Source organism: Rhinichthys klamathensis, unplaced genomic scaffold (genome assembly GCF_029890125.1).
Source record: "Rhinichthys klamathensis goyatoka isolate OS25496 unplaced genomic scaffold, OSU_Roscu_1.1 h1tg000270l_1, whole genome shotgun sequence".
Taxonomy (NCBI): Eukaryota; Metazoa; Chordata; class Actinopteri; order Cypriniformes; family Leuciscidae; genus Rhinichthys; species Rhinichthys klamathensis.
Window position 1 is genome coordinate 1,274,415 of NW_026606790.1, and position 27,982 is coordinate 1,302,396.

General features: G+C 38.3%; 1 protein-coding gene across 1 annotated transcript; it reads right to left on the minus strand.

Annotated features, from left to right (window-relative positions):
* Positions 1 to 2,981: 2,981 nt before the first annotated feature.
* dnai1.2 (dynein, axonemal, intermediate chain 1, paralog 2) lies at positions 2,982 to 27,952 on the minus strand. Its single transcript, XM_056268284.1, has 18 exons — positions 27,790 to 27,952; positions 27,487 to 27,555; positions 27,289 to 27,384; positions 27,099 to 27,179; positions 26,749 to 26,994; positions 26,464 to 26,523; positions 26,198 to 26,326; positions 25,966 to 26,050; positions 25,717 to 25,834; positions 25,572 to 25,615; positions 25,237 to 25,484; positions 23,679 to 23,768; positions 23,513 to 23,594; positions 22,811 to 22,887; positions 14,002 to 14,150; positions 11,555 to 11,654; positions 8,228 to 8,410; positions 2,982 to 3,452 (listed from the first exon to the last, which is right to left on the minus strand). The coding sequence occupies exons 1-18, from the start codon at positions 27,829 to 27,831 to the stop codon at positions 3,372 to 3,374; spliced, it is 1,980 nt and encodes a 659-aa protein (XP_056124259.1). The 5' UTR covers positions 27,832 to 27,952; the 3' UTR covers positions 2,982 to 3,371.
* Between the last annotated feature and the right edge of the window lie 30 nt (positions 27,953 to 27,982).

Consider the following 27,982-nt stretch of genomic DNA (forward strand, 5'->3'; position numbering starts at 1 on the left):
GCAAGTGGAGTTTAGACCAAAAAGCTCTATTATTGTCTCATTAGACCACATGACCTTCTCCCATTCCTCCTCTGGATCATCCAGATGGTCATTGGCAAACTTCAGATGGGCCTGAACATGCGCTGGCTTGAGCAGGGGGACCTTGCGTGCGCTGCAGGATTTTAATCCATGATGGCGTAGTGTGTTACTAATGGTTTTCTTTGAGACTGTGGTCCCAGCTCTCTTCAGGTCATTGACCAGGTCCTGCCATGTAGTTCTGGGCTGATCCCTCACCTTCCTCATGATTATTGATGCCCCACGAGGTGAGATCTTGCATGGAGCCCCAGACCGAGGGAGATTGACTGTCATCTTGAACTTCTTCCATTTTCTAATGATTGCGCCAACTGTTGTTGCCTTCTCACCAAGCTGCTTGCCTATTGTCCTGTAGCCCATCCCAGCCTTGTGCAGGTCTACAATTTTATCTGATGTCCTTACAGATCTTGGCCATTGTGGAGAGGTTGGAATCTGTTTGATTGAGTGTGTGGACAGGTGTCTTTTATACAGGTAACAGGTTCAAACACGTGCAGTTAATACAGGTAATGAGTGGAGAACAGGAGGGCTTCTTAAAGAGAAACTAACAGGTCTGTGAGAGCCGGAATTCTTACTGGTTGGAAGGTAATCAAATACTTATGTCATGCAATAAAATGCAAATTAATTACTTAAAAATCATACAATGTGATTTTCTGGATTTTTGTTTTAGATTCCATCACTCACAGTTGAAGAGTACCTATGATAAAAATTAGAGACTTCTACATGCTTTGTAAGTGGGAAAACCTGCAAAATCGGCAGTGTATCAAATACTTGTTCTCCCCACTGTATATATATGATATATGAACGGCTGTGATTCGGCTCCAAGTAATCACAGCGTGCTGATTATACAGCCATATCGCACGGCTACGAGTGTGATATTGCGTTTATACAATAATTCGACGGCACAAGTGAGTAAATAAATAAGAAACAACAACGGAGTATCTTTAAAAACCCTCTTTTGTGCAGAACTACTTCCTTCCGCCACGGATTCAAATCTCAAGTTGACAGTTTGACAGTTGAGCCCAAGCCTCTGTTACAAATTCTAAAACGTCACTTTAGAATTAGTAACGAAGGAACGTTGAGTCGCTTCATTGATGCCTTTTGTATTATGTGGAGTAGAGTATTATGGTATTATGAGAGAGATTGACTAAACAAGTGTATTACCTGCATCTGATATAGCAATCATTCTTCAGGTCGATGTTAATAAAATTATATCCAAAAATCAGTTTGAATGTCCGCTGAGGAAAGCGATATGTTCGTCTCCCGTTACACCACCAGCGACTTTGTGGCTGTGTGTCGCTAGCAAGGGGGTAATCCATCAGCCGGAAACCGAAGCTTCCCTGGGGGCCGCCATTGATTAGCAAGCCATCACCTGCTGTTAGCATTCCATTGACTCCCATTCATTTTGGCGTCACTTTGACAGCGAATAACTTTACATCTGAGTCATTTAGAGACTCTATTTGTCCATTGTTTATTTCTAAAGAAACACGACAATGTATAAAAGGCTCCATTACCTTGTATCTTACGTTATGGCCCCGTAGAAGCAGTTTTTGTAAAAATAGGCTACGATTGCGTCATAACCACGCGACTCTCTGTCGCACAGTAGAGAAATAACCATACAGACAGGAGGAGAAGCTCGCAGGCAATCGGGGGGACGTGGAGGCATAAAGTCAAGGGAGAAGCCCATAGAGAGTCATAAAGTTGATCCTGCTGCTAGCTCATGGACAGCTCCTACTCTCGCTCTCCGTCTCTGCAAGATTCGGAAGGGATGATTCAGATTCCTCTTGGCACAGATACTAGAAGACTTACAACTGTCAGACAGTTTGCTCACCTCACATCTACGTCATCAAGCTCAGTACGCTCAGCCATCAGGAAGTAAGTGCTTCTAATTGACTTCACTTTTCTCCGTTGAAGTCTATGGGGTCGCTGTGTCCATTTCTTTTACTGTCTATGGTCGCTAGTCTCTGTACTGTTAAGTCACTTGTGGGCGTTCTTAGTGATGTCGCTCTAATGTTATTGGTAGACTGCACGTCTGGCCATATCTATACAAAATACCATCACAAGTGATATATTACAACTATGTCATTTTAATTTGACTAGGAATTAGGCTCAAAAGAAATAGTAGGCTATTGTGAGAGTGTTTTTATATTACCACAGCAGTGTTCGGTGGATTAAATCATTTACTAGATTAACGATCGATCAATCAACAAATTGAACTCACTCATACGGTCATAAATTACTAAAAAAACATCATTCGAATTTGACAAATAATCAATTTTCTCTAATTATAATAATCCATTTTCTCTCGCGTCGCTTGACACGCCCACATTCTGTCGCCAACGGTCACTGTCGCCGGAAGTCACCAGCGCTCCATTAAAATGAATGGGATCTTGTCGCTGCGTGTCACTGGCGGTGTGTGAACGGTGCCGCTTCCTGTGAGCGCTAAAACAACTTCCTTGTTCTGACTCAATCATAAAGACTTTCACTGAAGTCCATATAACGATCCTTTCTCAGTAGCCTACCAAATACGCCATATTATTTATATAGAATAATATTTATTGAACAACAATTTTTAAATTAGCAACAAAAGCCATTATAGAAGACAATAGGAAATAAACACAAGTAAACAATTCAGTCAAACGTACAAGCAGCACTCTAGTACCGGATTCAAGTGAAATATACCCTAAATAGTTATAAAACCTTAATTTTCCCCTTAACCAAAATCGATTTGCTCTGGAACAGGTAATAGAATAATAAGACAAAAGAATCGCCCATTTGATATACCCCAAATTAATTATATCTCAAGTTTAACCACTATCTACATAAGAGCCAGCGGCAAATTCCCGAAGGACGGTGTTCTTTGCTGGTACATGAGCGCTGAACGGCCGCTGACGGCCTGGAGCTCGCATCTGCGAAAGCGCCTCAACAGATCGTAAAATAGGCACTAAGATTATATATTAGTCACATATTTGAGGTCTAAATAACTACATTCTTGCCTAAGAAACTCTTAAAACTACATTTCGTGACACAACTACAGTAGTTATTAAAAATATGGTGGATTTGCTCGACCGCCATGACAGTCGCCACAAGCAGAGTGATACAAACGGTGAAACGGTTAGAGTGCTGTTACTGCGCAAATATCGCACGGCTGGAAAAGACTCCCAGCCAATCAGATTCAAGAGACAGAAATAACCGGTGTATATATATATATATATATATATATATATATATATATATATATATATATATACTTGCAGTCGTCCTGGTCTTACTCTTCCTCAGTTCTAATGACTCTTGCCATGTTATCTCAGCGAGCTCAACAGTTGCTCCATCTTTGCTATTTCCACCTCCGGTCCCTTTGGCAACTCCTGACCCTTCTTCTCCTGCAGAGCGAAAGAGAAAAATGAAGAGAATGAGATGAGTCAGCTGCTGGTAGTGAGAGAACTGACCCAGGGGTGCCAGTAACAACCACAAACACTTCTCAGTGTGAAGCTCTCATTTAAACATTTCCATCTCGACTGGCTGAGGTAATGAGAGAAGTGTTAGCAAGGTGTTATTTCCTCTGTGTGCTGTGGCAGGAAAAAAAACGCTTACACCACCATCAGAGACTCGCTTTAATCTCGCATGACATTTGTCTGAGATGATTACAGAGACACATTGTTTCCTCAGAAGAGAATAATCAAACATCACTATGTATGCTGACCATACCAACACCATAATGAACTAAACCAAACCAGACCAGAGCAGTTTTTCAAAAGAGAAATTCCCTTGCACTAATTAAACACTCTCCAGTTCCTGTCAATCATTAGGCAAAATTTCAGCAATCATGAGTCTGGTAATCACTGCAAGAACATCTGCTAAATTTGCTCAGCAGAATGCTAATGTTCATATATCCGCAGATCTGTAGTGGAGGGATCTTCAATAAGCTCTAATAAGTAGCTCAAGGTTACAGCTATTCATAGAATCCATCAAATCCTAACCAGGGAGCGCTGTTAGGGAGATAAATTTGAGAGAGTGAGATATGTCAATCAAAGGGACTTTTAGGGAAAGACAGGGTGTTTTTTTTAACTTGTCTTCATGCTAGTCTTTGCCTTAGTTTCAACAGCGGAAAATATACAGTATATAACAGCAAAAAAAAAAAAAGAAGACCTTCAGACCATCTTTGTTGACCTCATTAGCTTGGGAAATGTTCAGCCTTGAGGTGCACAAATATGTATAAACTCAGAAAAATGCTTTTTTTTCAGCAAATGTCTTATTGGAATGAACATAAAATATTCAACACCTGAGACACTGAACAATATCAAATGGCGCTTTTCCACTGCTGGTTCGGCTCGGTACGGCTCAGTACGGTTCGGCTCGGCACGGCACGATTCAGCTCGCTTCGCTTTTCCACTGCTTGGTACGACACGGCACGGCTCGGCTCGCTTTAGCTCGGTTTGCTTTTCCACTGCAGTAATGGTGCGTTCTATTATTGTCAACGAACCGACTCGGCCCTCGGATATGACGCCATTTCCACACTTCAAGCGTTCTGGTATGTTTTGTGTGTCCGAGTCGGAGAAAAAACATGGACGCCACCCGGAAAGCTGTTGCTATGGTAGCACTGGCCGAGTACCAGGCGCTTATCAAAACTCAGCAATTTGAACTTCTAAAATTTTCAATTTATTTCATGTTTTAGTTTATCTTCTGTTAGCAACGCTAGCCACGTTAGTAACACCCGTTTGAAACAAGGCTTCATTCAATATTGCACTCACAACAAGACCGATTCCCATACCCACAGGCAGTGATATGGACGCAGTAAGGTATTGCAGTAATACGAGTGATTAAAATCTTCATTTAAACAACCAAAGCGGTCCAAAAACAAAGAAAACAATTCATACTAAGTCACACAGGGCGCAGCCATCTTGGATTCCGTATCAGAATTCTTGCTCGGTGTCCTGACGGTTGTCCGAAATCCGAGCGGGAAAATCCGAGGAAAGGGGGCGTGTTGGTGCGTGTTGCTAGGCAACGTCTGTCTTCCTAGTCGGAACTCCGACGCGGATAAATAATAGAACACACCATTAGTACCGCTTCAAAGTGGGTGGGATTATAGTCAGACCGTTATAGTTTATCCGCTCCTCGGCAACCAACGAGAGGAACGTCTGCACTTCGTCCACTGACCATGATTCAGCGCCATTTCTTTTTAATGGAAGTTTTCTTTCTTTTCTTTTTTCTTCAAGCAAGTCAAGCAAATAGTTTTAAAACCGGTGCTACAGCGGTGGCTGTTGTCTATTGGCTATTTAAATCTAGTGGGTTTAGTGTCTCGTGTCGCAAATACAATGACGCTGATAGTGACGATTCTGTCTGTCTGACCAATCAGTGATCTGTAGTGTTTTCACGTCACATTTTAGTATCGGTACGGTACGCTTGGAACCTCAACAGACCAGGTACCATTTAAAGCGAGCCGTACCGTACCGTACCATGCAGTGGAAATGCGCCATAAGTGAGCCGTACCGAACCGAGCCGTACCGTACCATGCAGTGGAAAAGCGCCAAAAGTAGCAGTCAGTATTCTGGTTTGGTCACCAAAAGACTTTCAAAACATTTTTTTTTAACCTACAGACTCCCAAATGGTTGTGTGTGTGTGTGTGTGTGTGTGTGTATACAGTATATAAACAGCTCTTCATTAATTCTGATACAGAATAGAAATTATTTATGAAGTGGCAGAAATGAGTCTCCTTTCCAAATGAATGTGGCATCTGAAGCAGATTATTGTGAATCAGCAGAGAGTTCTTATGTAAATGAAGAGGAAGATTTTATTGCTTTTAAGTGTCTCTCTTGCCAAGAGGATTTCTAATGTTTATAGTAATTGTGGTCAATGTCTGATGTAAAACTGCAGAGTTTTCTGAGAAGTGGCTGACTGTTGAGACTGTTGTGGACCGAAATAGATTCGAAAATAAATCAGCAGCTGAGACAGCAAACTGAGGGCTCAGGAAAGAATACTGACCCGACTATACATGCAGTGAATCTAAAACAGTCTGTAAATAGAGAACTGACTACAGGATTATTATGGATACTGTGATTGATAAGTCACCGGCACAAAGACACATGGTGGAAAAAAGCATTTTGAAGGCTCATGTGAGGTGAGATATGTGTGGGTCGGTATAGTGTCCTGACCTGGGAACAGCTGACTGATTCTATTGAGTTTGGAACAAGCTGCTCTCAGTCACCGTTTCAGACGCCACCCCATGGGTCTCACCATTGCTTTAACATGTAGACAGGTATACATGTCTGGCTTCAGTGAGCATTGACCATTACTCGCATAAGCACAACTGGAAACCTGAAAAGGTCAAGCACTTTATCCAAATAATCAATATCATCACAGTCCTTCATAAAGGTCTGTATTATAGAATATGTTTTTGTTTCCTTTATTTTGTGATACTATTTTGAAGTATTTGATTTGTACTAAGGTGAAGAGTGTCATCCCCCCTCTATTTTTGCTCATGAAGAAACATGATATCTTATATATATATAGATATATATATAAGATTTTTCAAATAATTTCATAAATAAAAATAAAATATATATTTAAAATAATGTATCCTACCTCATTATCCAGCGACAACTATAAGTAATCCATTCATATTGACTTCCCAAAGAATGTAAACTGTTTTGCCTTCAAAACTGGCAATATATCAGCCAGATCACAGTTAACCAAAAGCATCGTAAGCACAAGTACATCACAGAATCCTTTGGCTCTAATGGTCTCTACAATTTACACAGACTTACAATGTGTTTGGGAAATGAAGTATAGGTTGATTTAGCAGTTTTGACTATCTGAATTGAACAGTTTTGAATATTTGCATACATTTGCTCTTCCACAATGTAGAACTTAGTCTTTGGGGGTTGGGATCATCTGTAATACAGTGGGGAACTGACTAGTTTCTTTGAACAATAGAAAATGGGAGAAAACTATTTGGAAACAATTATTATTATTTTTTTTGCAGTTTAGTTTTGTGCAAAAATTATCACTAATATCAGATGCAAATCAGCCTCTTGATGAGGCAAAACAGAAATTTATGTCAGTTTTAAATTCATTAGCCCAGCCATCTAAGATCAGCCACTGCATCAGGGGAGTAAGTGTGCTCTTTCAGAGGTAATAATGACATTACGTTGAGGAAAGCTGGTGATTAATGACTTGAGGAGACAGTGAATGCGTTGCATAACTGATGCTCATCAGTCATTAAAACACATTGCAATCCAGCAGTTCTCCAGCAGGTAAGTACAGCCATGGCAGCTTCTTACTTATCAAAAGCATTAAAGGACAGCAACTCAACCTGTGACACTGTGCATCATTAGAATGAACCATTTCAGTCAATCAAATATAATCACAAACAGAACATGGCACACTAAGCACTGGCATCGATTGAAATCTCTAAAAAACAAATCAAACATTTCACAAGTCGAGTTGTCACAGACAACAGTTTGCCTGTGAGGCCGAAATTTTTTAATTACGAGCTGCCATTGTTATTTAGTATATTACTTAATAAGCTAAAGGGCTCAATACATGATCAGTCAATGGGTTGGTTTATTTAAATGCAGAACGGAAATTATGAAGAACACAAAAGATGATAATATGTGGGCGCTGAGTACTTTCACAGACAGGTGCCACAAGATTAACAAAAATAACCTGATCCATTATAGACCACTAACCAATTAAAATAACATATACTGTAGGTGAATTGATAGTGGAAGAAAAAATAAAGCAGGAAAAAGGGTCTGCATGTATTAAAGACAGACTACAGCAAATACAGAAAGTGGGAAATCTCATCAGGATAATTAGGTCATATATAGCAAGGGGTCAAGTTTTGGCTAATAAACACAGTTAGCCCCCAAATCCCCAAAATATTTTTTAACAGTAGTGTACATTAAACATTTAAGGTGAAATGTATAATTTCTTGGTTGCTGAAATGTGCAGAGACATTGGAAGTGTAAATTCAAAATGTCTGATTCAACCAATGGCGTGAGTTTGGGGATGGAGCTACCTGATTAACAGTCACAAAGATGCAGATATAGCAATTCAGCACATGAAGTATTCGGCACAGCAGTGATTGAAACAGCACTGATCAATTAAGCATGTGATTTCATTGGAGGCCTATACATAATATTAGTGCATCACTTACCTTAGGCTTCTTGCGGAGGTTGGGCGAGAGCTTGAGGCTGATGACATGGCCGCGGTCATCGCCCACGATGATGATGGGATGGACAGGGTTGAATTCGATGTGCAGGAGCCTGGTCTTCTTGGACACCACTTTTTGTTGGCAGAGAGCCTCGTATTTGTTGATGTTGAGGTCGAACACATGAACCTGAGAGAAAAATAGAAGAGGAACAGGAAGATTTAGTCTTTGTCATTATTATGTGGCATCAGTTTATGTTTTTGTGTTTTCAGTGTGAAGCAGACATTAGCACCTCTATAATTTATTCTCTTGCTTTGGCTCTGAGTGTCAGAAAGCCTAAGATGCATTTGAGTTTGTGTGTGCGCACTTGCATTTCAATATATTCATATGTATACGCACAAGAATGCGTGTGACTGTGGAGGTGTAAGAATGCAGACCATCTGCTGTGGAGGATCGTATTAATTGTGTGATAGTACTGTATGTATAGAGAGGTAGTATAAATATGCAAGCATAGATATATTTAAATGTATAATTAAATAAATCATTAAAATATATTTAAATGTATATGTCTCTCAGAAATGCAGATTAAGAATGATTCTCTCTGAGGATGACAGTATTTCATCTTCTGCAATATTCACTAGGAAAAATTCAAATGATACAGAGAGAGGAGGGAGTGAGGGATGGGTGATTATAATTCCCATCATCCTCATTGTCATTCATCATCTATCATGCTGCCCACCTAAGCATGGTCTCTGCTCTGGCAGCTGAAAGACAGAGATGGGAGATTGGAGACACAGAACACAGGTTTGGCTACTCATTAGTAAATATTTGTCAAGCAGATTGGCTCATAATTAGTCAGCGCGTGCGAATCTATCTTAACAGACCGATGATATTCTGGGCAGCTGACGCAGCGATGCAGAGGACACACACCACGTCAGGACTAATGATGCCATCTGTAACTGCAGGAGTAACACCAAGAGCTTGAAGGAAGGAAGCCCCTTTAAAGATTAGCAATTGAGCGTTTTGGTTTGTGTTCTGTCATTTCAAGATATGTCAGTCAGCAATGTTTATTTTTGTAGGCTTGCCTGTAATTAATGTCTTTATGGCATTTAGAAATAGCTGAGGCAGCCCACTGGCAGCAGCTATCTGGGGCTTCATTTATAAAGCGTGCATACGCACAGATTTGATCTTAGAGTGTGCGAACACTAAAATCCAGACAACGTTCAGATTTATAAAAACGGTCTAAGGTAAGGTCTTTGACGTGGTAAAGTGCTTAGCGCCACGTCCGGTCCCGGTTGTGGCAGAGAGTCAAAGTACTGCAGGTATTTGCTCGCCATTCTCAAGAAAAAGATTTGGACGTTGTCTGGTGCTCTTTTAGTATATGCTAATGATATTAATTAGGGGGTGTTTGAAGCCATTCAAACCATTCAGGTGCACACAATGTCAAGATCATTTGCGATTTATAGATTTCACATCTGAAAGAGAGCAGTATGCACATTTTTGTGCGTACTGTATGTTCGTTTCTCTGAATCACTAGTACACACATTTGAAAATTATCTTAGACCAAATGTAGGAGCGTTTTACAAATGAGGCCCCAGGGCCCATAGCAATACTAGTGCTATACTGGCATATATCAAATCACACAGAAGGAACTCCAAAGCAAGCCAGATCAGGTAGGATTACATTTAAAATCAATGTCAGAGCAATAGAGCAGATGGTAGCACACATGATGCTCCTGACATATATTGAACTGTTGTCATTATGTAATGGTTTTAATCAAGCCCTGAATGCTTTTGTTCTTTTACAAAAATTAGGCTGAAAATGTTTTACTTTATTTAGTTAGTTTCCATTGGAGGACATATCTACTATTCTAAGTGGATGACATTTCTGCATTTTTTATTACATTAATGATAACAGCAACAGTAACTATTAGGCAGGAATGAAGCAGAGAGAATCCAAATGCAAGTACTAATTTAATAAACAAACAGGTAATCCAGGGCAAAACAACAGAACATGAACTCGGAACAAAAAAACAGCTACAAGCAACAACAACCAACAACTGAAGCACACAGGTTTAAATACACAGACAAACAAGCTAAACAAGATAACAAGGGGGCGTGGTAAATCCGAGACACCTGGGGAGACTAATACCAAGACAAGGAACACCTGTGGACACTGAGGAAACAATTAACAAATGACAAGACACATGGCAGGATCACATGACAAACAGGGAATCACGTGACAGACAAGAACAAGGAACAAGACACAAAACCCACACTGCGACAGTAACAGTTTCTGTCAGGACCTGACTAGTATAACCCCCTCCCCCCATGTTCATATTATAATTATAATTATAATTATTTTCATCATATTGATTAATAATTAAACTTTTGGTTTTATGTTTTTTTAATTGAATGAGTTATATGTATGTTTACCATTATTGTTTGTTTCTAGAGTACGACAACCCGACAATTTGTTTTTCTACATAACAATCTAAAACAGCACAGGATATTCTTCCAGACATTAATAAATACAAATAAATGAATTAAAGTAAGTTAATAAATAAACACATTGTACCATTGGAATGGCTGTAAATCAGCATTCGAGTTGTTTGGTTTTGCTGGGGGAACAGAGTGTGGTCTTTATTGGATCACGCTGTAATGGGCTTCCTTTAGAGGGCAGGTGTAGTTTAGCTTGTCGGATTAACGGTGTTAGCAAATAACAGCAAAAGCCGCCATGGCGCGGCAGTTCAAACCATTCGAGATGCCGAGACTGACAGGTGATGCCTGAAGCAGCCTTAGACAAGTGCTTGAGACCAGCTGTGTGATTTGAGACTAATTGCTAATGATGGGCCACAGGATAGATGTCGTGGCTTTTGACTCACACAAGCAGAGTGTGAATGTTTGTGTGTGCTGGAGCTTACAGGTGCAGTCAAGCACTGTTGGAAAGACGTCCCACTGTCAGCCTGCTACTGTATTTTATTAACATTAAATTCCCTCATAAGGGGGCGTGTGTGTGAATATCCCGTGTGTGAATCGCACACTCCAAAGTTGATTGTTGATTTTTATGCACAATTGACAGACAATAAGACGTGCACTGTGTGCCATGACAGTTAGGAAGTTTAACTCACTGAAACTGAGACCGGTTGGAAATCGGTTGCTTCAGGAGGAGGTGTTAGTGAGGCTAGTAAAGGGGCCTTCTAATAATTGTTATTATTAGAACAAGCGAACGGATGGATGGATTATTATTTTTTGTTATTATTATTATTAAAATAGAGTTTGAAGCCACATTTTACCATTGTGTTTGTATTTGAGTAGTCAGTTGACACTTTACCTTTCCATCGTTGGTGATAGCAGCAAAGATAGTGGAGGAGTATGGAGCCCAGGCCACATCTGTCACTGAAGTTTTCAGTTCAAAAGTGAAAATGGGAGACCTGTGAGAGACATGCATAGACATGTATGAAGAATACTTCAGATAAGCTACTACTCAGTCAAAACAAAACTTTAACAGAAACTACATTGCTCCCATTCTGAATTCATCTAATTGTTAAATGTTGTCAGTTGTCAGTAACTGATGTCCAAAGATGTAAAATATAACAGCGAGACATCTTTAAAAACCTCATCAGGACTTCCCTGGGCAAGACAGTCACAATCACTAAGAAAAAAAGTGAAGGGGGTCTGAATCAATAGTTCCACATAATCCAAATGAAAGGAGTCTGCTTCTCAGTTTGAGGTGACAGATGGATTTATCTCCTGGCGTTTGTCTGAGCACCAGACCTGGCAATTATATCATTTCTGAGAACTTCATTTGTAAGATTCTTTGATCATTTGAAAAATAAACAGCATTTATTTGAAATATAAATGTATTTTCTGTCACTTTTGATCAATATAATACAGTAGTGTAAGTGTTTTAACAATAATACAAGCTTTTAAACCCCCTGGAATACCTTGCCCTGTAGACTTTCATTGTAAGTATTTGTGTTTGATTTTACAAACTGATGAAGGGGAAAGTAAAAATTGTTGTCTGTGAAAAGCATGAAGTCACAGATGTTGAACAATCTTTTGTGAAATCTGTTGTCTATCCAGGTTTGTTTTACTGCCATAGAGCTTTACATCCTGAAGTATTAAATTATTTTAATGGCAGAATAAGCAATCAGAAATATGTTCATATGACAGAAGTTGAGTATGATTGGAAAAGTATACCGTAAAGTCAACTTCTATTAAATGAACATTTCTAATTGCTTATTCTGCGATTGCAGATCGATAGACAACAGACAGATATCCATTGCTGACCTAGGTAAGACCTGTTGTAAAGCACAAGAGCTCTCTGCTGGCAGTTTAGGGATACTGCATATAAAAACACCAATTAAAAGGATAGTTCACCCAAAAATGAAAATTGTATCATCATTTACACACCCTCAAGTTGTTCCAAGAGTTTCTTTCTTCTGTTGAACACAAAAGAGTATATTTTTTCCTACTATGGAAGTCAGTGGCTACCGTCAACTGTTTGATGACCAACATTCTTTAAAGTATCCTTGTTTGTGTTCAACAGAAGACAGAACCTCATGCAGGTTTGGAACAACACAGAGTTCTTTATATAAAAAATATTATAGTTTTTTATATACAGTACGTATGCAACTAAAACCGCCAGTAGGTGGAGGCAAGTGTTAGTAAGTGATTCAAGTGTGAATGTTGAACAAAATAGAACAAAACAGTTTAAATGACAATATTGTGTCTAAAAATTGCAACTGTTGTATAAAATTAATATCACATTTGCAATAGTGCTAAAATCATGAAAATATATTGTGGCTTGTGTTAAATTGCTTAACTACACTAACTAATTGCTTAGCATTAGTTAACTACATTAGTTAATTACATTCTCTGTAATTGAAACTTGCTGGCCAAACTTGTTTACTAACGGAAAGTTCGTAAAGACAATGTTTAAAATAATCCAAGTGACTACAGTGGCTCAACCATAAGTTTATCAAGCGACGAGAATACTTATTGTGCGCAAAACCCCCCCAAAATAACGACTTTATTCAACTATTCATTTTCTTCTGTGTCAGCCTCTGAGTGAGTTCACGTAGTGTAACAGCGCAGTGCTTCTGGGTTGTACGTCAGAGCGTAGGCTCACTATTGGCCGAAGTTTCAATTACAGAGAAGCCTATGGAGCAGTGATCCAGCTCTCAGATTTAATCAAAAAATATCTTAATTTGTGTTCCGAAGATGAACGAAAGTCTTACGGGGTTGGAACAACATGAGGGTGAGTAATTACTGACAGAATTATCATTTTTGGGTGAACTAACCCTTTAACATGAAATAATAATGATCTGCACTTCTACAGCATTTATTAATCTTTGTTAATGTCAATTTCAACATTTACTAATACATTATTAAAATCAAAAGTTGTATTTGTTAACATTAGTTCATGCACTGTGAAGTAACATGAACAAACAATGAACAGCTGGATTTTTATTAACTAACATTAACAATAACAAATGTATTGCTCATGGTTAGTTAATGTTAGTTAATACATTAACTAACATAATGTTAACAAATGAGACCTTATTGTAAAGTGTTACCAAGAACTCATAGAGGGACAATTCATATCTTTTGGGGGGCTTTTTATTTTATTTATTTTGGTGGCATTTCGGACTTGTAAGGCACTACTTTATACCAATGCCAGCCTACTGTAGCTTGCTTGCTGTTAAGCTTAATGGAGAGCTACTGCCTAAATTATGCTGCCAGTAGATATAGTGCTGTAGGGACTGGTGCTCATACTTAATTGTCTGATCCCATATTTTCACCATCCAGTCCCAGCCGCAGGAGATGAAGACATTGGGATGGAAGGGATTCCACCTCACACGACTAACTGTCATGAAGTGTGCATCATACGTCTCCAGGAACTTGCTAGAATAGTATTTGGAGCCCTGTGAAAGACAAACATACACTCATTATTGTTTACATTTACATTTTTTTTTTAAATGCTGGTTTGTACAGCGGCACTCTTGCAGAAGTAATGACAATTATTTTTCTTTAAAACATCAGCGAATCCACAGTGAGTTAGATTAGATTTAGATTAAACCTAGCTCACCTTTACACCATCTGGATTTTTTTAGTTTCTGGTTTACTTGGCTTGCTTATTGTAGTCCATCATATCCGAAGATGAATCTTTTATCTCTTCTTTCAAGGCTATCATTTGAGATGCACAAGTCCAATTGGAGATGCGCATTTACTGCATTGCGGTGCATATATGGCCTAACCTTGTGTTGGCAGGCAAAAGATCTAAGCATGTTTTAACATCCTTTTTTGTATAGTATCCCCATTTAGTGGAGATTATACCATTACAACAGAGCTGGCATGATCAGCAGCAGTACTTTCTTTGGGTTTTGGATTCAACTTCCATTTCTTCAACAATTGTACTGTTCTTAGTGTAGTTTATTTTTTAGAACCACTAGATGGTGCTAGTCCATGTATGTTTTTGATGTTGTCAGAGAGTAACCTCTGACCTTAATTGCAGCCATCTTGCTTAATCAGTTGATGCTGATAGTCACACGGTTAAAGCAGCTCAATCTCTTCATCATCTTTGAAATCATTTATAGAAGCTTTGTCCGTAAGTATTAATGCGTTTCCTAGAAGCTTGTTTTTTATCTTTTGTCTGGAATTAGTGCCAGTAATTTTAGGATAAAATTGATTTTAAGAGAGACTTTTCAGTACGATGTTACATGTATCTAGATTATTATTGTGTATATTATGTTTAGTTATACTTTAAGCAAACTGTTTCAATTATTAATGTACAGTCCAGTCTTTAGTAAATTATTTTCCCTTTTTCTGTATTTCAGTTTTACTCTGTTCCACTTGCATTTGAAGTGGTGGTGTTAATAAATCCATGCTTCAGTTCAACTTTCTTGTGGAAGGAGTCATCTGTCTGCCTAGTTGAAGAAGGGGAACTCTTTTACGAGGGCAGAATAACAATGTTTTCTGCTTTTTCTGACCATCTGCCAAGCGCCAACCATGATGTAATTGGCCATACATTTCTTAGTAAATCATGATACTTCCTAACAATATGCCCAAAACCAGAGCAGTTGTTGCTGTTTTACCATGGCCTCTAAGGCCATGTCCACACGGACACGGCTATTTTTATAACTGGAGTTTTTCCTACAGCGTTTTAAAAAAAATCCCGTCCACACATGCTCGGTCTCCGTCTACATGAAAACGTAAAAACATGCAATCAAGCGCGGTCAAGAGCATGCCACGCCAGCAGGCGGCGATATAAACCTTAACCCTAAAGCCACGTTGGCCAATCAGAAGCGCAAATCTCATGTCAAACACAGCAGATAACGGCGCACACTCTGACATCGCAAGGCAAAAACCCCGGTTTCACTGTCTACACGACAACACTGTAACCGGCGTTTCTGAAAATCCTCACCCTGGCAGGGGTTTTCAAAAATGTTCGGTTTCAGTGCGTTTTCGTGTGGACGAACGGCCGAACCGCGTAAAAAAAGTCACGGTTTTAAAAATACCCGTGTCCGTGTGGACAGGGCCTAAAAGTTTTGGCAGTGACATAAATTGTGTGCTTTGCAAAGTTTGCATCTTCAGTTGTTGTGGTGTTGATTCACATTGTTTTTAGATTACTGTGCAGAGTTGTCAGATGCATTTTAAATAATTGCAAAAAGCTTCATTGGCCAAACTTTCTCACAAAAACACTAATTTCACCAGCTAACAACATTTCATTAATCACATCATCACCACATGGGAAAGTATGAACAAGTACTAGTCAGGAGAAAGTGCTTCCAATAAGGGATGCACCGATATGAACATTTTGGCCGATACCGATAACCGATAATTCTTTACATTTGAAAGCCGATAACCGATATATTGGCCGATAAATCTAAATTAAAAATTGTATATACTTTGATAGCCTGTATAACAAAAGTCTCACCATTAAATCAAAATAAATCAAACCTATACAATACAGTATAGCCTAGTTTGAAGCAGTGTAAGATTCCTTATATTTTAAAATTAATTTTACACTCATATGGACAACTTTCTTTATTAAAAAATGGTACTTTATAATAAGGTTTAATTTTGTTAGCATTAGTTATCATGACCCAACAATTTTATAAAACATTTTTAAGAAAGTTGTATCTGTTAGTCAATGCACTGTGAACTAACATGAAGGCACATATTTTATTAACTAACAATAACAAAGGCTATTGCTCTCTGCTAGTGCATTAACAAATGAGACCTTATTGTAAAGTGTTATCAAAAAATCTATTGCTTAACAAAAAATAAAATACATAAATAATGCAAACAAGTCATTGGATAACATTGGGCTGCATATAAAGAAACAAAATGCATGTCCCATGGATCAATAAAATGGAATCGCCTCCGCACGGACAATAAGAAAAAAATAATGTTAGTTATTAATTATAACGCAATGTTTTTGAAAAAAATTAAACATTTTTAATATTACATTGATACATCTTTAATAGCTTAGTTACTGTTTCAAATTACATTGCTGTGTGAGCTGCGCGCGCTGAAGCTGAAGAGAACAAACGTTAAACCGAATCGCTTTGCTAGAAGGTTAATCAACTCAACGGTTGTTGAAGAATGCAAACCCAAAGAATTTACAAATGTATAACAATAGTGAATACAACTATAATTGTATGACAGTCCCAATCATAGCTTTTAATGTTTTGCATTGTTGTTTAATCTGCGCGCGCTGAAGCTGAAGAGAACGAGCACCGGGAAACTGAAGAACTTTTCTAGCAGGTTGTTTAAAGGTGCCCTAGAATGTTTTTTTTTATTATTTTATAATGTTTCCTGGGTAACATTCCTCATAATGTTAGTATGTTTTTTAGATAAAAAATAATCATAATTTAGAAATCAATGGCATTTTTCCTAGCCTGCTTTTAGCCTCTGATTTGAACACTCTGTTTGAAGGGGTGTGTCTGCTGTGAGATTCAGTGTAACCGCGGCCACTGCTGTGATTGGCTGACATGCTTGCATATGAAATAGCTACGCATTACATGTGAAACTCTCTCCCGAATACTTTTACTACTGCTATTATACGTTTTTACTATAACAGCTATCGAGATTAACGAATCGTGAGATGTTTTTAAAGTATTTAGATTTATTCCCATCACATGAGATGTTTTTAAAGTATTTAGATCTATTCCCATCACAAAAAATGTTGCCGTGATGAGCATTAAGCAGATGACAGTGTGTTGATCGCGAGAATGAAGATCTTATCATTGCAAAGCAGTTTCTGCACTCTCTCTAAGGCTTTCACCAATGCAAACACGATGATGTAAATACAGTAAGAGCTTCGTTGTGCAGTAACGTGCGTCATTGATTTCATAACGAGTTTGGCAAGTGTCCAGATAAACTTGCGCTGTGTGGAAAGATTGTTCTTTGATCGCTTTCTGTATATAATTTGTTCACAATTTAAATACGATTATTTTCATCCTACTAAAAGAAACGATGTGAAGCTGATATTTTAGTCACTGGCTTGACTTACTGATGCATAAACAGTATTGAACGATTTTGAGAGAAAGATTACCTGTCTGAACTTGAACAATTAAACATCAGAAAGTGTTGCTTGGTAGCTCGATCCGAGGCCAGCTCTGTATTGGCCCAAGTTGAGGAAACCGTCGGTGAAATGTTTGGAAATTTCCAGAGAAAATAAAATTAACCCATTGTTTCTTCAGAGGCTCAGATGAAGGAACTAAAAAATACTTTTGTGTTCATGTGTACATCCACACTGAGCAACTGCCATGCTTCGGCTGCGCAGTTCCGCCTGGCATTGAGGGCTGGCATTATGCAAATATTTGGAGGCGTACATACTAATGATCTCGACTATTGCGTCACAGTCGGTATTGTGTGGAGAACCGACCGTTTTTCAGGGGTGTTTTTCATAAACGTGAATTAAATGCGAACGCGAAAACAGTCCAGTTTGAGATTCACTCTATGTCATGTCCATGCACTGAACTCTTGTTATTTGACTATACCAAGGTAAATTCAATTTTTAATTATAGGTCACCTTTAAATCCACGAACGAAACGCATCATATGTGAGATTAATCAGATATTTATATTACATCAACTTTATATTACGACTTATCTGCGTAAACTTGTGCTGGTAATGTGTAGGCTAATCCCTGTTCTGGACGCGCTATTCTCACAACAACGCGCTGAAACGGCAACTTAACAGATAATTCACAACGTTTTATTACAATAGTGTTCTCATTATAAATGGCATGTATATGACAGTCCCAATTATAGTTATAAATGTGCATTGCTGTTTGAGCTGCGCAACGCTAAGATGATCACAGCAAAGATGACCACCGGTACAATGAAGCGCTACCCTTCATTAACTCAACCAAACGCATCCTATATTAGATTAATCATATATATATACACAAAATATATTATTGCAACTTACAATGGCGCAGAATGCTGCGAATGCTCAAGAGAACTTGACTGTGCTTGTCATGAAGGCTAAACTCCATAGACGCGCTCATTCCGCCACAACGCGCTCGTCGCGCTGAAACACTGCCAAACAACAATTCACAACATTCTTTTGCGTGTTTTTATTATAATGTTATGAAGCCTATGTGACAGATTTGTGCTCCACATGTTGCACTGAAGTGTATCTTCCTTTTCGAAGTGAATCCAATCATTCAGAACCATCATGGCGAACAGCGCGCATCTCTCAACTGAAGTAAATAATATCTATCGGCTTTGATATATCGGCCCAATTTCTTATCTGACCGATAACATCAAAAAAGATCATTTATCGGCGGTTATCGATATGTGGTCGATATATCGTGCATCCCTTCCAATCATTGTGATCTTGTGTTAGCAATGGTTGCGTCCAAACAAAGACATGCAGCTACCATTGCTTTGCATCAAAAAGGCCTCACTTGCAAGGAAATTGCTGAAAAGAATATTGCACTTTAAAGAATGTTGCTGCAAATAATATTGCACTCATCAAGAATTTCAAGGAGAGAGGTTCAATTGCAGTGAGGAAGGCGTCAGGACGTCAAAGGGCCCTGTTTTAACTATCTAAGTGCATGGTCTAAAGCGCAGATCGCAATTGCACTTAGGGCGAGCCCAAATCCACTTTTAGAAAAATGGTCGGCGCGCGCGGCGCATGGTCTAAAAGGTTTGTCCCTATTCTCTTAATGAGTAATGGGTGTGTTTTGGGCATAACATGAAATAAACCAACCAAAGTCTCATCTCCCATTCTCTTTAAAATCCAGTTGCGCTCGTGCCATGGTGGATTGCTATTTACATAGCGAAATTTGCTGACTGAACGAATCTCCAGAGCGCAAACGGATCTGCTCGTGGACGAGATTAGAGCGTGGAAGCATACCATCTACGGGACAAGCCGGATTCCACCATATCTTTATGTATCCCTGTGTGTGTAATAAGCAGAGTGTACGCCTGTTGTGGACCCGCCTATAGGCGCACATAACCAACACGCTCTTTAAATAACAAAAAAAATATTGCGCCATTGACTTTAGACCAGGTTTTTGTTGGTCAATGGTGCAGTCTATTTCAGTTGCCTCAAAATAGCATTGCGCCAACAATGCGCCTGAACACACCTCGTTTTTTAGACCAGCACGGCCATGGGCGCATAAATAGACGCAAATGCATTTGCTATTTAAACAATGTGGCACAGGGCACGTGGCGCAGGATGTGAAAATGATAACTGCGTCGGGCTGAAACTAGCAAAAAACACTTGCGTCGCACTTGGCGCTTGGCGTATGATAGGGCCCCTAGAGTGTCCCGCAGGAACAAGAATCCTCCTGAGGTTTCAACGACAAAATCGTGTCACCACCAGTGCAGAGCTTGCTCAGTATTAGTAGCAGGTGGGTGTGAGTGCATCCGCATGCACAGTGAGGCGAAGACTTTTGGACAACAGTCTGGTGTCAAGAAGGGCAGCTAAATTCTCTACAAGACAAAAATCAAGGATAAACTGAAATTCTGCAGAAGTACTAGGATTGGACAGCAGAAGACTGGTGCAAAGATATTTCCTCTGGTGAAGCCCCCTTCCGACTGTTTGGGACATCTGGAAAATCGATTGTCCAGAGAAGAAAAGGTGAATGCTACCATGAGTCCAGTGTCATCCCAACAGTGAATTAGAATTAGTGACCATCCGTGTGTGGGGTTGCTTTTCATCCAAGGGAGTGCCGGGCTCTTAATTCCATAGAGCGGGGGTTTTCAAACTGTGGGTCGCAGAGTGGGAAAAGTTGGGTCGCGCAAAGTCTCTTGGCTGCAGCTAAATTTACGTTTCAATGATTGACACACACACACACACAAACAGTTGAGGTTTTAGCCCTCAGTCTATGGCTGCACGATATACCAACATTAAATAGAAATTGTGATATTGCTTAGTGCGATTTTCAAATTACAAAGGCAGTGATTTAATTATATAAATATGAGCAGCATGTTTTGAGACACGGGTGTGCGACTAAATATTGTTTTCAGGGTCTCAAATCATTATTAATGAGAACTCGTTCGCTCCAATCACAATTAGTGTGTCGTTTTGTTCCTACATGTGCATTTGGCTACCTACAAACACAAACGGAAACTCAACTGTCTGTAAAAAGTATTTCACATGTACATGAAACCCTTCCGGTTCTACTCGCACCACTCCAAGCAGGATTCAAACCGGCGTTTCTGGCATGGGAGGTGGGCGCGCTAACAAGGACTGAAGATCGCGGCCTCTAGCGTCAGTCGTTAGTGTGACTCTTGAGGCCAGGGCAGCGTGGTTTACTCGCACAGCTCTTACTAGCTGGCCTCCATTACACTCACCCCCCTAAACCTTACTCCCATCCGGGTCACGGCACCAATATTACCTTTTCGGTTCTATACAGATTATAGCAGATCATAACCAGACTGGAGTGAGCATGTTTCCATATTTCATATACTCTTTACCGTCTGTAAATAATGAAATTACAACGTAAATTTTAGCATTGAAATTTTACAGTTAAATTATGTTAAAAAAAATGTTCTTTTTTTATTAAATACTCGATTTCTGTCATATCAAACTTTTGATTAAAATTAAGCTTACAGTAATGTCAACTGTCTTCTAATCTCAAATATTTTGGTGGGTCTTGAGATAGATTATACTTCTCTAGGTTGGTCCTGGAATGGAAAAGTTTGGGAACCCCTGCCATAAAGAATCTGAATCGAAGAATCAACACTGTAAATATTGACACTTTTTTTTGCCAATAAAAGCTTTAAAAACGTATAAAATGCTTATCATTATTTTCCAGTATACCATAAAAACATGTGAAAAAATTATCTACAAATACTGACCTTTGCAAAACAAAATTTGTCACTGACAATACTTTTTGCCACGGCTGTACAACAGGACAGCAGGTTTTAGTAAGTATCAGTACATCAGAAAGCAACATCAGATAGCGTTCTGATAGTGAGTCGCTTTAGTTGACCTGTGCTCAACTGATTTTGTAGAGACATTCCATTTTTATATAAAGGCCAAAAAGTAGAAAGTGCGTCTTGGTGCTTTGACCTTAAATCTCTCATTAAAGATGGGCATTGGGAGTGTGTGATAGGACTGTCTGCTTACAGACAGAGAAGGTCTGCTAATGACAGGGAGAAGATAAATCATAAATCCTTCAGCATCTGTTTAGCTTTAAGGGCTGTTGCATTAGCACATAATAATCTTATTTCCGTAATTCATGCACATGGCAAATACCTCTGGTTTGATAAGTGGAATTAACAGAATAATGTGTGTGTGTGCCTACTTGATCACATTTTTTAGGCAAATTTGTACTCCTAAGTGAACTAAATATGACAAAACCACCTTTTGGGGACCTATTCATGTCTAAAAATAAATAAAATTTCCTTAGTAAAGTCTTAAAAAAATTGTCAGAAAAGTCTTGTCTTTTAAGGTTAGGGTGTGGGATAAGGTTAGGTTATGTTATAGTATTTATAACTAACTGTATATACAAACAATAGAAGTCTATGGAATGTCCCCATTTAGATAGCTAAGTAAACGTGTGTGAGTGTGTTTTGTAGAAGTGGAGGGATGTTGGAGTCAGTAGGAGTGAAATTTAAAAGGAGAACATGTGTTTGCATGTGATGTTTGTAATTTAGAACAAAATAAGCCATACGGAACAAAGCGTAGCATACATATGAGAAACAAAACTATGTCTGGCCTGTCAAAATGAATAGTTTGAATGCTAGTCTACCCCTTGCCGGCAGAGTGAAAAATACAAATAAAGAAAGAGAGACAGAGACGGAATGTTATTAGCTGGTGCCGCCCGTTCTGCTGTGATAGCAGTGCAGAGACAGACAGCCAATAAGAACACTTCATCTCTGTTTGATGACAGGGGTATTATATAAACAGTGACGGCCCAGCGGGAGACAACCACCACAAACACAACAAGCTAAGGTACTACTCCCAGATTCAAACACAGAAGAATAATGAGAAGACTCAAGACTGAAGATCTTCAGAGAACAAAATGTTCACAGGGCATTTGTTAATGCGGAATATACATGTATATATATATATATATATATATATATATATATATATATGGAATATAAATTACCTTGTGAATCTTTCCAGCTTCAGTGGCTACAAGAAAATGGTAGTCCTTTTGTTTATGAAAGTCCAAAGATGTTCCAGCTAGAAACACAAACAAAATATCTTCAGTGAGGATAATACATTAATGCATGCAATTCTTTTTTACACCATTAGCACATTTATTCAATTAGCCATTTTAACAGTTTCTTTCTGTTCTGTCTGATTTCTAAAAAAACAATCTGAAAATAAATGGAACTGGCGAGAAGCTAAAACCAGATTCAAACATTTAACTTAAGTCATTTACATTCTTTTTATGGTGAAAATGAATTATCATCGACTCTCAACAGGTGCAATATCACCATGAATGAAACCCTGTCATACAAAATGTAAATGCTAATGTGCAGAACGGCGTAAAAAACATCTTTACATGTGTGCATTTTATCCGCATTAAATATGGGAAAAGTTGCTTTATTAGTGAATTATTGCTGATTTCTGTGTCTGTGATTACATTGCTTGTACTATATTGAAAATATAGTCACAGCTGAAGGGGTTGAAGGCACAACATATAGCACAGCCTTTGTCCTTATCCTGAGAGAAAAACCCCACTCACATCATCATCACATATTTCTATCGACATCATTGTGTTCAAATTGGTTGTGTGAAGAAGAATTAATGTATTAAATACTTAAAAGGTGTAATACCTGACCAGTGGTAATGTGGTTCATACCTGTAGCAATGACATCCTTAAGGTCATCAGGAACTTTGTCCGTGGCTGGGAGTTTGATGATGTCTGTGAAGACTAGTTCATGCTGAAATCCAAATGATTGGCATCAATTAACCTCTTACAATAATGACTTGTTTTAGAATCAACTATTAGATATTTCCTTCTGTACCTTTACCAGAGTCCAAGACACCACTCGTCCATCAGCGGACACAGAGATGAAGTTGTGATTACTGTCCAAATCGTCTTTCTGCCACTTCACCTATAATGAAGACAATGAAACACAAAAACTATTTCCCACAACAAGAGCTGGATAAAAATCTGTATCTATTTTTAAGTGCACTAACATTCAAAAGTTTTGGGGTCGGTAAGATATTTTAGTGTTTTTGAAAGAAGCCTCTTATGCTCACCAAGGCAACATTTATTTAATCAAAAATATAGTAAACCAGTAATATTATGAAAAATATGAAACAGCCATTAATAGCCACTATTCCAGTCTCCAGTATTACATGATTCTTCAGAAATCATTTTAATATACTGATTTGGTGGAAATATACTTAATGTTGGAAACAGTTGTGCTACTTAATATTTTTGTGGAAGCCATGATACTTTTTGTTAAGTATTCTTTGATGAATTGAAAGTTCAAAATAATCTGTCAGAGAAAAACAATCTAACTGATCCTAAACATTTTAACAGTAGCTTTAAAAATAGTGTACATTATGTAACCATTATGCAACCATAAATGGCCAATTCCATGCAAAGGCAAAATTCTTAAAATGTTCTTAAAATGTTTACCTCAGTTCTATACTTATTGTATGTAACCACACTCATTATATTATTTATAGATATTTTCTGTTTCGTTACATCCTATATAAGGTGTGAGCCAATACAAGCAGTTTTTAAAATGGCTGTGTTCTACTGTTTGCAAAAAAGAGAATAGATAGATCCAAGTTTTCAACAAAATTTTATCATTTGGCAATTTGCTGATTAACAAGAAGAGTATGACAGAGCATTGTGTACACTTAGCGTTAACAGCAAAGCTCTATAAATGAAGCCTCTTGTTAAATGTGTCTGTGAATTCCAGGGCCAAGTAACTAACTTCCATAACGTTTTAGAGGATAAGTTTATGCTACACATAGGCCTACAATGTTGATCCAAAAATGTCCAAATGTTTCAGTGCAATGTTAACTTTTAAATGTAACTTGTGTATAAATGTAACATGCAATGAACATTTTGTGCCCTCTTGTTACTTGTAAACACTTTAATTTTACATTATGGGAGTGACGTTACAGACGTAACATTACATGAAAGAAAATTCTAAAAACAAACTCACATTTGATATTCAAAATGTAGTATGCTGAATTGTATATAAAAGGGACATTTTTTTTTATCTAATTTTGTGTAAAATTCCATCATAAGATTATATTAAAAATTGCAGTTTGATATTTATTTGTTTATGTGTGGCACAAGTCAAGTCGAGTGCACTTATTTTTCTGGCTGTGTACGCCACATTTTGGTAAATATAGGTTATCCAGGAATTCTATGCATAAAGAAAATTTGCACACTGCACAGTATACAATACTGCATTGGATATAACAGAACAAGTAAGAATAGTATTCTATTCTGACCATTATTTTGAATATACAGCTCCATTGTCATATCATACAGTAGGCAATGAATAATGATGGTTTACTGTTATTATTTTACCCATGACATATCCTCATCCATACCTGCATCACAGCGCCTCTGTGTTTCCCGGAGCTGGCTGTGCTGTTATAAGTGGGCTGATCACTCTTTTTCTTCAGGTTGTAGACTGCAACACAACCGTCATGCAAACCCACAGCCACTAGGTAGGACAGTTGTTCATGGATGTCTACACACATTACGCCTGAGGTTGTGTTGAAGATGAATTCTGGGTAACTAGAGTTCTTCAGGGTGTAAAAGAGAAGCATGCCACGCTCCTCTTGGGTAAATTCATCTTGAGGGGTAAGATAAAACACATTTCAAATGCTTTACAAATGATTAATTGTCTAAGGTTTACTTACAGAGTAAATAGCAAACTTACATGACCCAAGACCAACAGCGAACAAATCATTGTATTTAGGATTCCTAGAAATAAACAAATACAGATGTCATTAAAAGAAGTGCTTTTTATTTTACTCAAAAAACACTAAAAGCGTGCATTTTGTTTTAAAAAGTATGAAACTCACCAGCAGAGGGCAGTCACAGACAGACCTTTAGCTTTATCATACTGGAGTTTCCACAGCGGGAGAAGAGTGCCCTTCTCTCCTCGAAATTCATCAGCTGCATCCTCAAAGTACATGAAATCTGAGATTTGGATATAAAGCTGTTTACATCAGAAAATTGCTCTCTTTTTGAACACTTTTTAATATCTGTCGATCTGTCAGATATCCACAATAAAGGGCGTAGAAGTAAAAATAAATGTTTTTCATAATTACCTTGTGCAACCTCATCAAATATATTCTGATTCACCATACGCTCAATGATCTTGGCCGCATGAGCTAGTTGGGTTATGTCATCACTCTATAAGCACAACATGTTTTTTCCCCCTTTAACTCAATCCTTCAAACAAATCAATTACACTATTGAACTAAATAAACATGTCATTTTCTTGATTATTGTGTATGTACTTGGTTACAATCTGTGTCAGATCATTTGTTGTTTAGCTACCTGAGTCTCTGCTTGAATAATTTTCTTCTTGCTTTTGTCCTCCTCCTTATGTAGGACCTGGCCCTCTTGCTTCTCTTTACTTTTCTCTCGCCTATTAAGTTCCTCAACGTAAAAGTCATAGATCTCCCACTGCAGAAAGAGCAGTGTTTGCTGATGTTTTACGAATCCGTATTCACCATAATATAAACATAGTGCTGGTGTACTGCAGGTGTAGCACAAAAAAGTTGCTTAAAATCATTTACCAGCAAAGGCAAAGATTTTCTCACCTGATTGGCTGTAGCCGAGAAGTTTGCACGAGGAGGAGGCTCTGTTTGACAACTTATATCCTGCAAAACATAATTTGGATTTTTTTTTTAAACCAGTGGCTTTTGCATAAACTGAAAATGCAGAAACCCTAACAAAGTCTTTCTATAGTCTTACAAGCTATGAGCAATCACCATTTTGCCCTTTTAAAACCTGTACAGCAAATCACTTTTGATTAAAACCATCTACTAAATGACTACGTGGTAATAAACAGATGGCATAAAAGTTCAGTAACGTAACCCTCTCACTCTTGGAGGGTTGTTTAGTGTCTGAGAGGCTCTCTCGTTGAAGTTGAACTGGTTGGTGAGTTTCCGCTCTTTCTCGCCAGCTTTGGCCACATTGTCTAGCTTCTCGGCTCCTGTGCCATCTTCCCTTTCAGCTTGTTTAGCCATCAATCTCCGACCTTCATCAGATTCCTTGTGCACAAGATTCCCTTCTAGTTCAAAGTGAATAGCCATCTGATCTACAAAGATGATAGGTTTATAGCAACCCTCCTAAAAAGACAACAGATTTTAGTGATTTGTTAGGCTGATGACTAGAAATCATCATGGTTAAGGATCACTATTTCAAAAAGTTTAGAGATGCAGCAGTATTTTACTTTGAAACCGTATCTGACAACGTTCTGTGGAGCATTTGGATTGTTTGCTGTTAGTACTCTGGTAATCTCTTCATTGAGCTCCTTATGAACACAAGAAACAGAAACATGTATAAATAATTATCCCAACATCACTATAATGTGACATTATGTTAGCAGGGTCAGACCACAGGTCCTCTCCAGGTTTACACACTTCCTCAGTTAAGTCCAGCTGGTCCGGAGGCTTCACAAGAGTCTTCCCCGGCATCCATTCTTCTCCTTCAGCTGTGTCTGTTGCTTCCTCCTCATCCTACACGACAAAAGAGGTTTGAAAGCCCAATATCCTTTTGAAAGATATGTGACAATGAATTCAGTTCTACCTGGATGAAAAGTGATTTGAAAGCTACGTTACCTTCTTCTTTCCAGCAGCTTTGACAACCTTTGCCACAGGTGCCTTTGGCTGGGTGTTAACATTTGTTGCCTGCATTTTAAGAGAGAAAATATCAACCGTATGGTCTTGACAACAGTGCATAAACTAGATGCTGGCTTAAGAAAGCCTAGCCCTTAAAGTTTTAAAATGAAAATTTTAAAGTTATAAGTTAGATAGAAAGTGATGGATTAAGCCAGAAAATGTAGTCTCATAATAACAATAAACGACAAAGCTGTACAGTTTAAATAGTAGATAACAATTAGTTATTAATTTGCATTAACATACCTGTTTAGATTTCACTGTCCCAACTTTGTGAGGAACGGACATTTTTCTGTTTAACAATAGGATCTGTTATGCAGCGAAAATACTCTGAAACTTGAGGAGCTTTTTAAAACGTAAAAATAACTTTGCGTTTAAAATGACAAAACAAGTGTTCCCTTCTTTGAAACTGCTAGCAGCTAACGGTAGTGCGTGTGTC

What these genes read in the sequence shown, in the direction of transcription:
- dnai1.2 (XM_056268284.1), bottom strand. Translation starts at nt 27,831, where the DNA reads ATGTCCGTTCCTCACAAAGTTGGGACAGTGAAATCTAAACAG. An exon ending in AAGCTGCTGGAAAGAAGAAG is followed by an intron (nt 27,385 to 27,486) that starts GTAACGTAGCTT and finishes TTTGTCGTGTAG; the next exon opens with GATGAGGAGGAAGCAACAGA. An exon ending in CTATCACCAACGATGGAAAG is followed by an intron (nt 8,411 to 11,554) that starts GTAAAGTGTCAA and finishes TTTTTCTCTCAG; the next exon opens with GTTCATGTGTTCGACCTCAA.